This window comes from Epargyreus clarus, unplaced genomic scaffold (assembly GCF_041222505.1).
Source record: "Epargyreus clarus isolate Ecla_fem2 unplaced genomic scaffold, WU_Ecla_fem_2.2 ptg000011l, whole genome shotgun sequence".
Classification (NCBI taxonomy): domain Eukaryota; kingdom Metazoa; phylum Arthropoda; class Insecta; order Lepidoptera; family Hesperiidae; genus Epargyreus; species Epargyreus clarus.
This window is the reverse complement of record NW_027332219.1, coordinates 5,196,841-5,214,041: the sequence shown is the minus strand read 5'-3', so window position 1 is coordinate 5,214,041 and position 17,201 is coordinate 5,196,841. Positions and strand designations below refer to the sequence as shown.

Genomic DNA, 17,201 nt, shown 5'->3' with positions numbered 1-17,201 from the left:
CCTCGTTCAAACATATTTTAATTGTTTACTTTGATACATAAAAAGAAAACCTTTTATGACCAAACAAAAGCTTTTTAAACGAAAACTTTTGGTTCCAAAGCTCCATTTACAAGCAATATTATCTAGAACACTGCATTGTTTCAAAATTACTTCCACGTTTTATTGAAAGACATTTTATTCCAGGTCTTTAGCCTTTCGAACTAGTTTACAAAGCTTTGTGTCTGGCTTAGGGTTACCAATCGTTCTAGTTTCCTAGGACATGTCCTGTTTTGTGTGTCCTGGGTAGATTTAGAGTATTGTTTACCCGATGTCCTCTCGTACAGTCGAGTGATGTTTTTTGAACACACATAATATGTATGTACTCGTCTCTTCTTTCTACTGCCCAAATCGTATGTCTCTACTTTCTACCGCCCAAAGGACTTGACGTATATTGATGAGGTGTCAGTGAATTCGTCTAAATTATCTAAGTGACATAGACTACATTATTTCCCTTTTTAGATAATTATTTTTTAGCAGCAGGGATTTTTTGTTTTTATAATAATAACTATTTATTTTTAAGACGCGCTAAAACTGCTTTATTTTAAAAAGATATAAGATGGTTTCATGTATATAGTAATTGCCTTGCCTGTAGTAGTGATAAAATAAAATATTACAAATAATTGCATAGAATGGTTAATATAAATTTCGCAACATTCACAACTCAATTAAAAATAATAACATCATTTGATTAAAAAAATAATTGCATTGGTTATGGTTTTATTTGTTTATGGTTTTAATAGTTTGTTTAATGCATATCAAATTCTATAATGCGTCCTGTTTTTAAACTGAAATATCTCGGAATTTTCACATTTATATCCTTATTTCATAGAAAAGATGGCCACCCTACACTGTCTGCGTTATTCATACCGCGTATCCCGAACGTTCTCAAATTCCTGAAAAGTCTTTTGAATACGCCTTGTATACTAACTAGCCCTATTGAGTATTTGTCCTATTTTCCCGAACTATTGTGGCTATATTTTGTTTTATTGTGTTCTGTACTATTCATAATATTATCTTGAATTTCACTATAACATTTTTAAATAGCGTCTTCTGAAAATTCTTTGAGGTTTCGCGTTTTTGCATTATAACATCAACATTTTATTTGTCTGTGATATATTTATAGCATCACTGTCGAGGTCTGCTGTGTTCTGGTTTGAAGAATGTGGTAAGGTTAGACTTACAAAAGGTGTTGCAACTTAGCCTTCAGGGGATAGTAAAGTATCCGCGCTCAATATTAGATAGAACTCCAATTGGCCCATACAAATTCCAAGTTCTGACACAATCTGCTAGGGGCGCTGGTTGGAAATAGTATGGGCCAATACGTTAACAAGTACCAAAACAGTCATATTTGTCAAAACGTAAAAACTCATGGTAAGGGTACTGATCTTGTCTAGGGTTCATTACAGAATTCCATGGGCGGCAGTAGCCACTTACCGTGATTTCATTTCCAAACTGCAATTTAAACTGTCACTTCCAGGACGTATTACTAAAATCCGTGTTTACGACTTTACTAGTTCGGAAAACTAAAAGTTTTTCTGATATACGAATGGTTATAAAACTTTCAACGACTAATTTATGACTGACGTGACTACAGTTCCAAAGTTGTATTTGAGTTAAATATTTATAACTAACGTAAATTACTGTTAAAGATAACAATATTATTGGTATGCGGGTTTTTTTTATATAATGTAGGAGTAGCAGACGAGCATGCAGTCCACCTAATGGTAACTAGCTACTGCTGCCCATGGACATCTGTAATCAACCTCCGATAGAATTAGACATTCCTACCTGAGGTCGGCCATAGATGCGCCGCTACCTTGAGGATTAAGCTGGAACGCCTCGGAAATGTCTGTCTCTCTTACCACACCCTTCAAAACGGAACACAGCAGCGCCTAACACTGCTGTTATTAGGTAGAAATAGGTGTGGCGGTAGTGCCGCCGGAGTCGAACCACAAAGGGTTCTACCACCTTCAAACGGTAGCAAACGAGAATGCAGTCCACCTGATAATAAGTGGTCACAGCCACCTATAGGCTGTAACCAACTCTATACAGTACCCTTACCATGAGTTTTCAAAACATCCCACAATTTTACGTTACGTTTGCTCAATCCATTATTCTGTTCCACTTGCTTCATTAGATTGTGTAAACGTAACAATAAGTGCTCAAGTCTTTTTGGCTGCCTCACATGTTCGCAAAAAGAGAGACAAAACATAAAGCGCCACTTTGTCAATTTTGACATTTAATGGTACGTTACTGACACTATAGTTCTGATACAATCTGCTAGGGGCGCTGATTCTTATTTGTATGGGCAAATTCGTAAACAAATACCGAAACAGTAATATTTGTCAAAACGTAAAAACTCATGGTAAGGGCACTGGTCCTGGTACTACAGGGACAATATTATACTGGTCCTGCAAGTTCAAACAACGAAATGAATATTTTCCTACAATTCGTATAAAAGTTAGAAACCCATTTCTACTGGCATTCAAAAAATGAATATTTCATTTCTGAACTGCAAATGTCATCACAAAGGGAAGGGAGCTGAGCTTTCAGGAAAAAATACAATTTCATTCCTATTACTGCTTGGGGAATTTTTAGGGTACTTTTTCTCTTGTAATGTCATTGGATTTTTAGAATTTTACATTGTAAGAATATTAGCTGCCGTAATATTTTTTGTTCGTTGGAGTACTCTACCACTCGATTACAACCCAATTTTTCAACCCCAGATAGGATTAGATATTCCTACCTGAGGTCGGCCACAGATGCGCCGCTACCCCTGAGAACTAAGCTGGAACGCCTCGGAAAAGTCTGTCTCCCTTGTCACACCCTTCAAACCAGAACAGAGCAGCGCTTAACACTGCTGTTATTAGACAGAAATAGGTGTGGCGCAGGTGCCACAGGAGTCGAACCACAAAGACTTCTACCACCTTAACCTTCCTAAATATGCCGGGTTATTTGTCAATTTGTTATAGAGGGCGCGGCAATCGTATTTGATAAAGTTTTGTATAAGAAAATTGTAACACAATTTATTATTTATTACAGTGTCATTATTAAAATAGGACACTCTTTGTATTATAGGCGACTTGAAATAAAAATCTGTGAATACCACTAAAAATACAAGTAGTAGAATTTATTTCATAAAAGTGTAAATTAAAATATCTCTCTAACGACAAGAACGCTCTGGCAATGCTTCAGTCTATCGAATAATAAAATATTATTCGTCATCGATAATCAATCTATTCAATGTTTTGTGAACCAAAGATCGACATTTATTTCTAGAATACAACAAATTTCGATTTCCGGTACAGAAAACGGTTTTTGCCTTCATGTTAACTGTCTTATGTAAGAGGCGACCCAATTAGTTGTCAGAAGTGACAACAGATCTGTGACCGTTGTCATTGGAATCCCTGTTCTATATAGAGTTAGATACAGAAGCCTAAGGGCAGCAGTGATCAGTTACTATCAGTTGAACTGTGTGCTTATTTGCGGTATGACACGCAAAGGGTTCTGGGTTCTATCCCCGGCCAGACATCTAAATTATGAATTTTGATCTGTTCTGGGTCTGGGTGTTCGTGTATCTTCCTGTGACATACATAGATTAGTAAAGATACTTCGCCGCCTTAGAATTGAATGAAGTCACAAAAGGCTGATTTGTCAGTTATTTTTTTTGAATTCTTGACAAATAAAAAACATTTTTAGAGAAAATTTACGAATTAATAACTAATACTGCGTAATTTACATAATAAATAAATGTTTCAAATATTTCAGGGACATTTTAGCACGGAGACGTGGCAAAACTTTTTATGCAACTATTTCAATTGTCAAAACTGGTTACATTTTCTTGTTAGGAGTGATACTTATCTATGATAATCTTTACTAATCTATGGTCATAGTACACATTATACAAAGAACCCTCAGGACATGAATGTAGAGATGAGAATGTGTCATTACATCGTCTACTTGTCTAACCATAATTGTCTGCAATTAAGCCGTACACATTAAATGACATCTAATTATTTATCAGGACAAAACGTAATCCGCGCAAATTAATCTCAGGATTGTTTGTTCAATCTATCTTTGTCAGGAGACATATCTTAGACAATAAATTCAGGATGCGAATTACGCGAATTTTCACAAACCCCGGGTTTGAAGGTGCTAATAATTTGTAACCGGCTTTGAATCTTGTTCGTGAATTTTCACCTCTTTTATTTTTCTTTTAGGGATCTCTATGCTCGAGGGAGTGATTACACATTTTCGTAATCCTTTTGAAACTGGATTTCGCTAGATGTGACATATTATAAATTACTTCTTCTGTAGAATTATAGAATTGTTTTCCTATTATTTTAGTAAAACGAAATATAATTACAGTTTGCAATCCTATAGTGCTACTAAAATCGTAATGAAGTTAGCTTCAATGAAGAATGGTAAGAATACCAGGTAGACATGAATTCATGTCGGGTGTTTGCAACAAGGTTTAGAAAATTAATTCTAATAAAATTATAACAAAAACGGCTGATTACTTAACGCCCCATCTAAAGTACAGATGCACGTAGAAAATTTTGCCACTAGCGGTCACCCATCCAAGTTTTGACCGCTGCCAATGTTACTTAACTTCGTAGATCTGTTACCATTAACGCAAGATATGATATTACCATTTATTCAAGATCAGTAAAAACACAAACGTTTTTACTCAGGCGTTCATATTTAAGTAACTATTGTAATTGAAAGTTCATATTTAAGTAACTATTGGAATTGAACTATTGTAATTGATTGAAATGTCATTAATTTTCTTAATAAACCGGATGGTGGAGTGCTGCATAGACGTTACGTAAAGTTTTTATTTATCTGATTCTCCCCAAGTTCAACATTAAATTCCTTAATACCGAATATGTGCGAATATATCTAGAGATTCCCCCAGCAATTCTTTTGCCACCAAAAACATTTCAAAAGACATTAGTTCCGTACCTAGAACTATCAATCTTGGCTTTATCAAATGTTTTACCGAGAACGTGAAAAAGGCTTTCCAAACGTGGAAAGCAACGACGAAATTTTTATTTGCCTCTACCAATGATTATGATAAATTGTACCATGTGTACCTTATAGAAACCAATCTAACAAAAAACATACATTTTTGGAACTTACTACTAAGTGTTATGGGTTAAAATGGAGTAATTTTGATTGACTTTAAGTATCCAATGACATGTGATTTTTAAAGGTTAATGTGAATAGTATTTGAGGGTAGACCTTTGTGGTTCAACTCTGGAGATACCATCGCTACACCTATTTTTGCCTGATAATAGCAGTGTTAAGCGCTACTGTGTTCAGGTTTGAAGGGTGTGGTAAGGGAGACATACATATCTGAGGCGTTCCAGCCTAGTCCTCAGGGGTAGCGGCGCATCTGTAGCCGACCTTAGGTAGAAATCCTATCTGGGGTTGATTACAAATGTCCGTGGGCGGCAGTAGCCATTTACCATTTGACGCATGATACGTGCCGAATGCAGTCAATCTGATGTGGACGGCATGCTTGTGGTTACTTTCACAGCTGATTGACGTTAGACATATCTGTCATAACAAGTAATTACCAATTGGTAACAAGCTTTAGATAACACTTTTCCTCTCCACACATTTTTGAATAACTTATTATTAATAATATTATATTTATTATTGGTAATAACTTCTGGAAACTTTTCTTCTCCATGCCGGGTCTACGTTACTACATAGAATATCTGAATGAAAAGTAATGCAATATTTTTGTCCACAGATCTGTGCAACGCAGCCACTAAGATCCAGGCGTCGTTCCGGGGCCACCAGGCCCGCAAGCAGACCCAGGCGGACAGGGACAAAGAACAGCAGGACAAGGTGAGGACAAATATAATTTCTTGTCCATAATTGTACCTCCTCAACCCATAAATGTCGTTCTGTACCCTTACCATGAGTTTTTACGTTTTGCCACATATGACTGTTTTGGTATTTGTTTATGTATTGGCCCATACGATTTCCTAGTTTTGACACAATCCGCTAGGGACGCTGATTGGAAATAGTATGGGCAAATACATAAACACAAAAGCAAAACAGTCATATTTGTCGAAACGTAAAAACTCCTGGTAAGGGTACTGGGCACGGGTCTCTTCTCTGAGTGGGAGATTTAAGCCATAGTCTACCGTGCTGTCCAAATACGAACTGGTAGACTTCACACATCTTTGAGAGCGTATTTTTAAGAACTTTAAGATGTGTAGGTTGTCTCGCAAAATTTCGCTTTACTGTTTAGCAAGGATTATTAATTTCTAATATGTAGATAACTTTTAAATACTTGAGATATGGGTATAGGTATGGGTGCGAACCTCGGGTACCAGGATTCTAACCAGTAGGTTATAAATGTTTCCTGCTGCTACAATTGTAAGGGGTTACCTTATCACGCTTCTCCATTACAGGTGAAAAAAACGTACGAACTTTCGAATTTTCGGAATTTTCGAAAGTAAAACCCTTTATGCCTAGTCTCCCGAGACACTACTATCATACTTCTTACTGCCTTTTAACAACAGTGGTAAGCGCTGCTGTGTTCTTGTTTGAAGGGTACAAATATGTAATCGATCTTAGATAGAACGATTACAGATTGCCAAACGCGAAACTACTTAACGCTACAAAAAGGTTTGGTGGTGGTACCTCCCTATTTTAAACCACTATGGTTCGATCATCTTTCAAAATAAAAACAATATACTCAACTATTAACAGCTTTAAATTGCATTTATAGAGTTAAAGTCTGCTTATAAAGCTAAGTTATTGAGAAATCCGCAATCCCGAAGGAATCCCTCTCTTCCCAGTTTTCTTGGGTACGGGATAAGCATACTGCAGATGCCTGTAATATTTAAACAGGCGGCGGTCTAGAGCACTTCAGAACGTCGTAAAGTTTCTTTAGACCTAACTTAATAAATAATCATGGACATCTTTATAATTTACGTAGATTTTCTTATAAATATACTACAAAGGTATAGATTTTATTATAATTTTACTTTTTAACCCCAAATAAGATTAGAATTCTAATTGAGGTGGCTATATGTGTACTCCTATACCCATATAACCCTGAAGATTAAGTTGAAACGCTTGGTATAAGTATCCTCTTTTACGAGCCTACCCATGCCATTCAAACCACGACATAGCATAATACTGGTGTTATAGCAAAAATGGGTGGCGGTGTTGCCTTCGGACTCGAACATGATGATAGAATGAAATTGATGATAGAAAAGCTTTCACCATCATCATCACATCATCACCCATCATTGTTCCACTGCTGGGCACGGGTTTCCTCTCAGAATGAGACATATTAGGCTGCAGTCCACCCCGCTAGCTAAGTATATATTGGTAGACTCCTATACCCTTCAAACATTTTTTTAAAGATTTCTGAGGTATGCGGGTTTCCTCATGATGTTTTCCTTCACCGTTTAAGCAAGTAATAATTAATTTATAATACGCACATAATTGGAAAGTCAGAGGTGCGTAGGATTTGAACCTCGGACCCCTCGATCAAGAGGCCGAATTTCTTAACCACCAAGCTATCTCTCGCAAGGCAAGTTACGCCTATTTAATTCCTATCTTGTGTCATAATGTAGAGGCTACATTGTTTCACTGTATCCTGAAATAATACTTGGCAAAACTTTGTTACTTTGACCTACTTGGACTGGCTTTGCGGCTCGTATCTCCCTAAGGAATATTTTCCCAGTTTCAAGATATTGCGGGTTTATCGTACTGCAGATATTATTGTAATAATTATTATCTACCATTTTATTAACGCATAAGTTTCATTTTATGAAGTAGCGAAGAATAATGTAGTTTGGTAGGACCAGTGTAGTGTTCCTGTAGTTCCGGGATCAGAATAGGGCTATGGTATCCCCTGCCTGTCGTAAGACACGACTAAAAGGGGCTTCCGGGGTTGCAGGCGGCAAGAGTGGGAGCTCAAACCGCCCGGCTAGCGACCCCGGGAAGGACAGCGGTATGTGTGGTCGCATGCCGTCGTGTACAACAGACGGTGTGGCGGGCGGCATGCTCACCTGGGCGGTGCGAAACGGGGCAACGCGCTAAGAGGACTCCGGTTGCGTTCCCTAGTTTTAGTGCGTTAAGAGTACCACATAACCCCGTGCCGCTTCCACGGCACAGGTACTTTTTGAAGTTTTCCCCCTTGTAAACAACAAAAAACATGATTTGAACCCTATGAACAAATAAAACCTAAGAAGTAGAAATGATTACTTGTTTTTAAATTGAAGTTAATAAAGTAAGTAAGTACTTGCAGATGTACTTCATATTTTTTCCGCACTGGGCCAGCCTGGTTACCACATTTAGTCTTAGTTTAAACCTATTAATAACATTTGGTTAGCTATGGTTAGTCATAGTTAACCAAATGTTATCAATGTTGGGATCTCGGGAAAAACTGGACGAATTCAAAGTGAGCTTCACTTACCTAATAATAATTTAGTTAAAGTATGACACACGATATTTATTACCCCCAAACGTCCCACATGACAATCGAAATCCATTAAATATTGGCAAACAAAGCACAATTGATCTAATTTAACGGACGTTGACGGACAATATTTGGATTTAATCAAATTTCAGCTTTCAATAGCTATTTATTAATTGTCCTCTTGTACTGCGACTAAAAATTTTGTGTTTATTGTTCGGTACTAAGTTATTATGGTTTCTTTGAAGTTTACTTTATATTATAAAATAAATAATCAAACATCTATAATAAAGGAAGAAACCGTCGGTACATAATACGTCTATTTCTGACTTATAACAACAGTGTTAAGTGCTGTTGTGATTTGGCTGAAGGATATAATCCAGCGACACCTTTTTTTCTTTTTTTTCTCAAGGGGGAAACCTTCAAAAGGTAACCGACGACGTGGGAGTGACGTCGGGTTATGTGGGACTTTTACCGCACTAAAACCCTCCTAAAGTCCTCAACGCTTGTTGGAGAACTCCGGGATCTCCAACGGAACACAACCGGAGCCCTCCAAGCGCGATGCCCAACGGGCTCTACCCTGGGGGAGCAGTTTTCGCTCCTCCCACACCATGTACTGTTTACGACGGTATGCGACCACACATACCGCCGTCCTTCCCAGGGTCGCTTGCTGGACGGCTAGAGCTCCCACTCTTGCCGCCCGCAACCCCGGAAGCCCCCTTTTAGTCGCCTCCTACGACAGGCAGGGGATACCGTAGCCCTATTCTAGTTCCAGAACTACAGGGACAAATCCAGCGACACCAATAAGACGGATTCTCAGGTAGCAACGCACCTGAAGTCAACCTAAGACAAGAGTTATCTTATTTGGGGTCAATTACCATCAACATATTGACTACATACGTGTAAAAGTCCTTTTCACATACTCCTATTCAAATCAAAGTATTACACCGTTCTTATTGCACAAAAATTAGTGTGGTGGATGTATCGCCACACCTGTTTCTATCTCATAAAAACGAAAAGTTCACAAAATAAACTCAATTGTCTGACGACTAAATTGGAACGCTTCGAATATGGATGTCGCCCTAACGTACCTTTCAAACGTTTTATAAGACAAACACAATTGTGGTGGTAGTATAACACCTATTTCTTCAATAAAAAACACCCAAAACACAAAAAAATCAAACTCAATCTCATGAAAATTTAATTCCACGCTCCTTTTTCCAAAAATAAAATCATGAAAAATTCTGTTCGTAACACCCAATCACCATGATCATACATCACGGGTATATTGCAACAGAATTGGCCGAAAAATATAGCCCTCCCGAAATACGCGGCGTAGCATTAATTCCGCGTATGTGTAATTCTTACGTAATTGGAAAAGACAGTAATGCTGCAAGATATGGCAGACAACCTCACATATTATCTGAGACTTTTGAATTATACCCCAGTTGGATCCGATTTAGGTTTTTTTTTTATGAGATCGAACCGCCCGGCTAGCGACCCCGGGAAGGACGACGTTATGTGTGGTCGCATTCCGTCGTATTCATCAGACGGTGTGGTGACACAAACTCAACTGGGCGGAGCCCGACGGGGCAGTGCGTTGAGAGGACTCCGGTCGCGTTCCTTTGGAGATCCCGGAGTCCTCTACGCAGCGCCGAGGACGGCCACCGGGGGGGTTTTAGTGCGGTAAAAGTCCCACATAACCCCGTGTCGCTCCCACGGCACCGGGTACCTTTTGAAGGTTTCCCCCTCGAGAAGAAAAAAAAAAGGTTTTTATGAGAATAAAGTAGCAAACGAGTACTTACCATTGGAGTCCTACCTTCAGTTGGATGAGGACTAAGTTGGAACGCTTACCGTACTCGTATGCGACCAAACATACCGCCGTCTTTCCTGGGATCGCTGTCATGGCGGTTCGAGCTCCCCACTCTTACCTCCCGCAAACCCGGAAGCCCTTACGACAGGCAGGGGATACCGTAGCCCTATTCTGGTCCCGGAACTACAGGGACAACAGGGTTCGAACCTAAACCTTGAAAAACAAACTAAATTTTTACCCCTAAGCCATCATCGCATGGTTAAGACGACATTTGTTTGCAAATCCATTTACCTACTTTTTGTCGCCAAAAGCCATTAATGGCATAGGTAAACCTAATGCCATTAAACTGAGTAATGACGGATCATTTAGCTCAATGCCGATGTTTGTGCAATTACTGATGACATTGAGAATTAAAACGGTTATAAAGACTGTTTGTGCTTCGTAAAGGTAAAACTTTTAGGTAGAACATTTGTGGTTCAACTCCGGCGGCACCACCGCCTTGTGGTTCGGCACCACCGCCATACCTATTTCTTCCTAATAACAGCAGTGTTAAGCGCTGCTGTGTTCTGGTTAGAAAGTTTTGGTAAAAGAGACATACTCGTCATAGTCGTAGAATAAAGTCGGATTTAACAAATACCAAACTTTATAGGGTAGCTATTTCAAGTTATTCACAAACGTGCATTTTACTATGAGCGCATTTCAAGTCCGTCTTTATACCGACTGATTAATTTGAAAACTAAAATACATAGATTTTTTTTCTGAAATGCAGTAATAATATTTAGACAATATATTATCCAACTATGATAAAAAGTGAATTTCGCATTTTTGTCAAATCCGTCTTTGTTCTACGACTATGACGTACTTATCAGAGGCGTTCTAATTTAGTCTTGAAGTCTCGCAACGCTGTGCATATGTGGCCGACCTCGGGTGGGAATCTAACCTTATCTGGGGTTGATTACAGACGTCCATGGGCGGCAGTAGCGACATACCATCAGCTCGTTTGCTACTAAAAACTTTAAAAAAAGTTGCACCGAGCTATTCACACTTACCTCGCCACATTTTGTATCTACGATGTGGTATGCCAGTAGTACATGTGAATGTACCTAACCCTAATTTCATTAGTGAACTTTATTATTGTCGGTTCAGAGTTGAAGGTCACTTTATATTAGGCCCAGGTGACGGCTGAGGTTCCCAAACTTAATTCCACCTCTAAATTTACATTCACCGAATTTCTAAACTAATTTCGTATTAGAGTTTGAACATCTGTGAAATTTAATCGGCAGAAATGTCTACAGATTCTTTATATTATATAGGAATAGTAGACGAGCATACACTCCACCTGATGGTAAGTGGCTTCTGCCACGCATGTACATCTGTAATCAACCCCAGATAGGATTAGATATTCCTACCTGTGGTCGGTCACAGATGCAGCGCTACTCTTGAGGGCTAAGCTAGAATGCCACGGAAAAGTATGTCCTCTTACCTTCACAGAGGTAGCAACGTATTAATAGCCAATTTCAGATAGGACTCTCATCTTACCTAAGGTTAATACCAGATGGCTATGGCAGTAGCCACTTACCATCAGGTGGACTGGATGCTCGTCTGCTACTCCTATATTATAAAAATAAAAAAAAACTTACGCAGCCCTACCCTATACCTTGTAGGTGCCTTATATTTGTAACATTATATTATCCAAGTACTAGTAGCAATGGTTATACCATTACTCAAGTGCTTGTATTGCCTTTAAGTTCGAAAGTAAGAAAATTTACTAGTCTCTTAAAAGAATCGATTTATCTTTATCCGCGCCTGATGGTTAGGTAAACGTCGTACTACGAGCGAAGCTAATAAGATGTACGACGAGAAAAAAACCAGGAGCTATATAAAAAAATAGTTTTCTATTTACTTTTTGTCTTCTACTATTCGATACAGATGGCGCCACGGGATCGATAAAGTAGTTACAGATATACTTTCGTTATTAATAAGCAATCTGTTATTTTTTTACAGTAAAGGTCGACATTTAATAATTTATAGTAAAGGGGAAATGTCAAATGTCAATCTTTGGCAAAAAAGGGATAGATTAAATATTATTAAGGGCGATAATCTGCAAACATTTGTCGAGCCTACCCAAAGATTAACTTAGGGGTTGAAATCAGCCTATCACTCGAGAGATTTTAAGTTCAAATTCCAGGAACGCATCCCTGATTTTTTTTATTATATGTGTATTTCTATAACGGTGAAGGAAAAAATTAAGATAACCTACACACTTGAGAACGTGTTCTTTAAAGAAATGTCAAAGATCTGTGAAATCTATCAATTTGCACTTGGGTAAGGCGATGGGCCTAAGCCGCGATGACTATGGGAGGAGCAGTGGGACAATAACAAATTGATGACGAAGTATAAAGTCAGAAAAAAACGTGAAATCTTATTTTAATTAAAAAAATTGTATCGCTTTCTATTGTATAGTACGCATTCTAACAAGAACCTTAACTAATTTGTTCGGTGGGTTAGCTTGAATGGTTTCTCCGAAGGCTATATTTGTATCGGAATCCAGTCATAAATTTAAGGTTCTATAGCCACAAACTGTCTAAATAGGCACGGGTACCTTTGATATATCTTTTAGGGGTAGAAACACAAAAGGTTTTCTAATCTATGATAAAAGATATATAAATGTGTTGGTTCCCTTATGTTATCTTTGACGGAAATCAACTCACTGAATTAATAATTTCATCATCATCATCATCATCAACCCATTACTGTCCCACTGCTGGGCACGGGTCTCTTCTGATAATGAGAAGGATTAGGCCATAGTCTACCGCGCTGGCCAAGTGCGTATTGGTAGACTTCACATACCTTTGAGATTGTTTTTTTTTTTATTTTTTTTATACATCTCTCAGGTATGCAGGTTTCCTCACGATGTTTTCTTTCACCGTTTAGCAAGTGATAATTAATTTCTAATACGCACATAACTTTGAAAAATCAGAGGTGCGTGCCTGGGATTTGAACCTCGGACCCCTCGATTGAGAGACCGAGTTTCTTAACCACTAGGCTGTCACTGCTGCCAGCTTAGTTTGTAGCCCTTTATATTTTAAGTTTGGAGGCACCATCGCCACATCTCTGTCTAATAACAGCAGTGTTGAGCGCTACTGTGTTCGTATTTAAAGGGTGTTGTACGGTAGACTTAATTATCCGAGATGTTCCTATTTAATCCTCAGAGGTAGCAACGTCTTAATAGCCGATCTCAGATAGGACTCTAATCTTACCTAAGGTTGATAACAGATGCCCATATACGGCAATAGTCACTTACCTACCATCAGGTGAATTATGGCCGACCTTAAGTACGAATATCTAATCTTATCCGGGGTTCTGGGGTATCTCATAGATTCTGATAGAAGCAGTGACAGCCTAGTGGTTAAGAAACTCGGCCTGTTGATTGAGGGGTCCGAGGTTCAAATCCCAGGCACGCACCACAAATTAATTATCACTTGCTAAACCGGCGAAGGAAAACACCGTGAGGAAACCTGCATACCTGAGAAATCTTAAAAAAAAATGGTTTCAAAGGTTTGTGAAGTCTACCAACGCGCACTTCTCATTCCGAGAGGAGTCCCGTGCCCAACAGTGGGACAGTAATGGGTTGATGATGATCTGGGGTTGACTACAAATATCGGACGGCAGTAGCTACTTACCATCTGGACTATATACTCGTTTGCTACTCCTATATTACCACAACCTATATTTATTAAAGTATATGTTGTTTTAAGTAATAATGAGAAAGATTTACATTTTATGTTTTTGTCAACAGGAGGACATCGAGAAGATCGATTTGACTGATCCGGATCTGAATAAGGCTGCGACGAAGATCCAAGCCTCGTTCCGCGGACACAAAGTCCGCAAGGACACCACCAACTAGGGTGGTAATATTGCGTCCTACCCGGGATAGTCCTGCGCTTTATATGAACGACATATGCTTCTAACCATTCATATACCACTATTAAAAATTATACGTCAAATAGTAAAATAAAACTATTTCTTGATTCAATTCACAAAATACAACTCTAACGTCAAGAGCGTTCTTTGTATTTTTTATGCTAACTCATACAATCGTACCAGCCAGTGACTATAAATGGATACTTATTATCATAAAAATAATATCATGAAAATAACACAAAATAATTAATTACAATAATACTATAATTAAATAATTTGAATATATTTCTAACAAATATTCGTATACACGTTCGAAAAGTGGCACATGAAATACGGGTTAATTGTCCCATGCGAAATATGTCTATCTCTTTTTTGCGTATTGATTTTGACGTGCTGTCCTACTTGCACTTACACCTGCGTAGTGTGCGTCTCGCGATGAGTGCCACCAATAACTGCAGATTGTTTGGTTAGTAACATATCCACGTTTTTACTAGTGGTATATCAATAATTCTAACAGTTCGAATTCTAAACAAAAATACTTATATGTGATTCATTTTCTGTACTTTTAATATGTAAATGCACAAATATTTTCAGAAAAAATATTGTGACGTTACTTTTTGAATATTATCATATTTTCAACATATTTTTGTATAAGATTTAATTTGTAAGCTTTGATTATTTATTAATAAGGTTGTTTCATAATATTACTTTCACAAATCGAATATTATTTATATTAATACATAATAAATATTTCGCACAACACGTATAGCACGCTAATATTTTGTATATATTTTTTTAAATTATCAAATGGCGTTGATATAAAGCGGGGTGGGATCGCATCATTTATTAGAAAAAAACTGTGTAACCTTGACACTCCTGTCAATTCCTTACTACAAAATATATGTACCAGTTAAAAATGTCAATTTATCATGCAAAGTATTGAATTGACATGTATCATGAATACCAACGTAGAAATGATTCCGAAAATAATGATAATATATATTATAATATAAATAACAAATGTAGGTATCTATCCCGTTTTTCTATCTAAAATTTTTGTCACACTACTCGCGATTAAGTCTCGAATTTTTATTAGCATTTCAATTTCCAAAACTCTTCTTTCAAATTTGTTGAAAAATGTAAAGTTTTATTTAATAATAATGTAGTATTAAGATTATTATATAGATTTAGAGATCATGGCTATTAATTGCTTCATTTAAATATTGCATGAATTTTCAAAAACTTAACACTGAAGAATTGTTTTCGCTGAATTGAATTATTAAAAAAATTGTGAAATTTTACCATATAAAAATTGTTTTGCCATAATATTTATGTCACACAGTTTTCTGGAATTACCTGTAAATTTTGCTGGTAAAGTAAGAGGTTTATATTAAATTAAATATTTAATATTCGCCTGTAATAAAAGGTGTTTTATTTCGCTTCCTATAAAGCTTTAAAATTAAAAGAATATTGTTTTTAAATCAAGACAAACAATAGATTCTTAGATAAAGTTTATTTCAACTAAGATTTTGAAGGTGGTAGAATCCTTTGTGATTCAACTCCGGTGGTACCACCGCCACACCTATTTCTGCCTAATAACAGCAGTGTTAGGCGCTGCTGTGTTCCGTTGTGAAGGGTGTGGTAAGGAAGACATACTTTTCCGAGGCGTTCCAGCTTAGTCCTCAGGGGTAGCGGCGCATCTGTGGCCGACCTCAGGTAGGAATATCTAATCCTATCTGGGGTTGATTACAGATGTCCATGGGCGGCAGTAGCCACTTACCATGAGGTGGACTGCATGCTCGTCTGCTACTTTCATATTATAAAAAAAAGATTAATTAGTAGATTAGGACGTATACGTACTGAGACAAGACATGACATAATTTTAGTGTTGAATCGTCTGTGATTAATATCTAAAAATTATCTGTGATTGGCTTCAGGTAGAACCAGTTCTATAAAGAGTTAGCCACAGATGTTTATAGGCGGCAAAGACCACTTACAATCAGGTATATTGCAAGCGCAATGGTACTCAAATCTTATACAAAATGGTAGGAAACCATTTTTAAGTAAAATATTATATCCAGAGTTACTTGCTTATGATCATGGACAGTGGCAACTTACCATCAGGCGTACTGCTTGCTCGTCTGCAACTTCAATTTCAGAAATAACTAGTGTCAGGAAACTCGTTAGGAAATTATTTAAAAGCAACGTTTATAAACCGAGAACTTTTTACTTTACAAAACAAAATAACAAGTAAGCATACAAATTATAGATTCGAGAACAGAAGTGGTAGAGTAACGTTCTTTCCAACAATCGGAAAATAACTACCCAGAAGGTGATACAGTGCCTTTTTATACGCCCCTTTTTAGTTAGTACCCTCATTTGACAATTAAATTTTCTATCTTCTATCGACGTTCCTAACACTAGTTTATCTTCCTATTGGATCTTGTATTGTAAGTGTATTAATAATTTACTGCACAGATCCTATCTAAATGGTATTTATTGGGCAATTCAGATCCTTACGAAGATTTAGATCTAGAGCTGACTATTCAAATAGGACATGAATAAATGGACAATTGACCTAAATCGTTTACTTTTGTACTACAGCAAGTAAATATCTAATTCTAATATGCCGGATCGCTCGGATGACCAATAACCGATGGAGAGGAAAGGCCCTGGACCGACCGCGTGTAGGCAAACAGATTCAGGCCGTCCCCTGATCAGATGGACCGATGACTTGAAGAAGACGGCGGAAAACTGCTGGATTCAAATTCAAATTAAAAATTCAAATCTCATTTATTCAAAATTAATTCATATATTTTTTTTTTTATATTATGAGAGTAGCAGACGAGCATGCAGTCCACCTGATGGTAAGTGACTACTGCCGCCCATGGACATCTGAAATCAACCCCAGATAGGATTAGATATTCCTACCTGAGGTCGGCCACAGATGCGCCGCTACCCCTGAGGACTAAG

General features: G+C 37.6%; 1 protein-coding gene across 1 annotated transcript in view; it reads left to right on the top strand.

Moving 5' to 3' along the window:
- The window catches only part of LOC140745863 (uncharacterized), a 150,395-nt gene extending 135,877 nt beyond the window's left edge, over positions 1-14,518 (top strand). Inside the window, exons 3-4 of the mRNA XM_073077795.1 lie at positions 5,801-5,898; positions 14,104-14,518. Coding sequence (XP_072933896.1) covers positions 5,801-5,898; positions 14,104-14,211 — 206 coding nt within the window. The 3' untranslated portion in view covers positions 14,212-14,518. The remainder of the gene's footprint in view (positions 1-5,800; positions 5,899-14,103) is intronic.
- Positions 14,519-17,201: the final 2,683 nt, after the last annotated feature.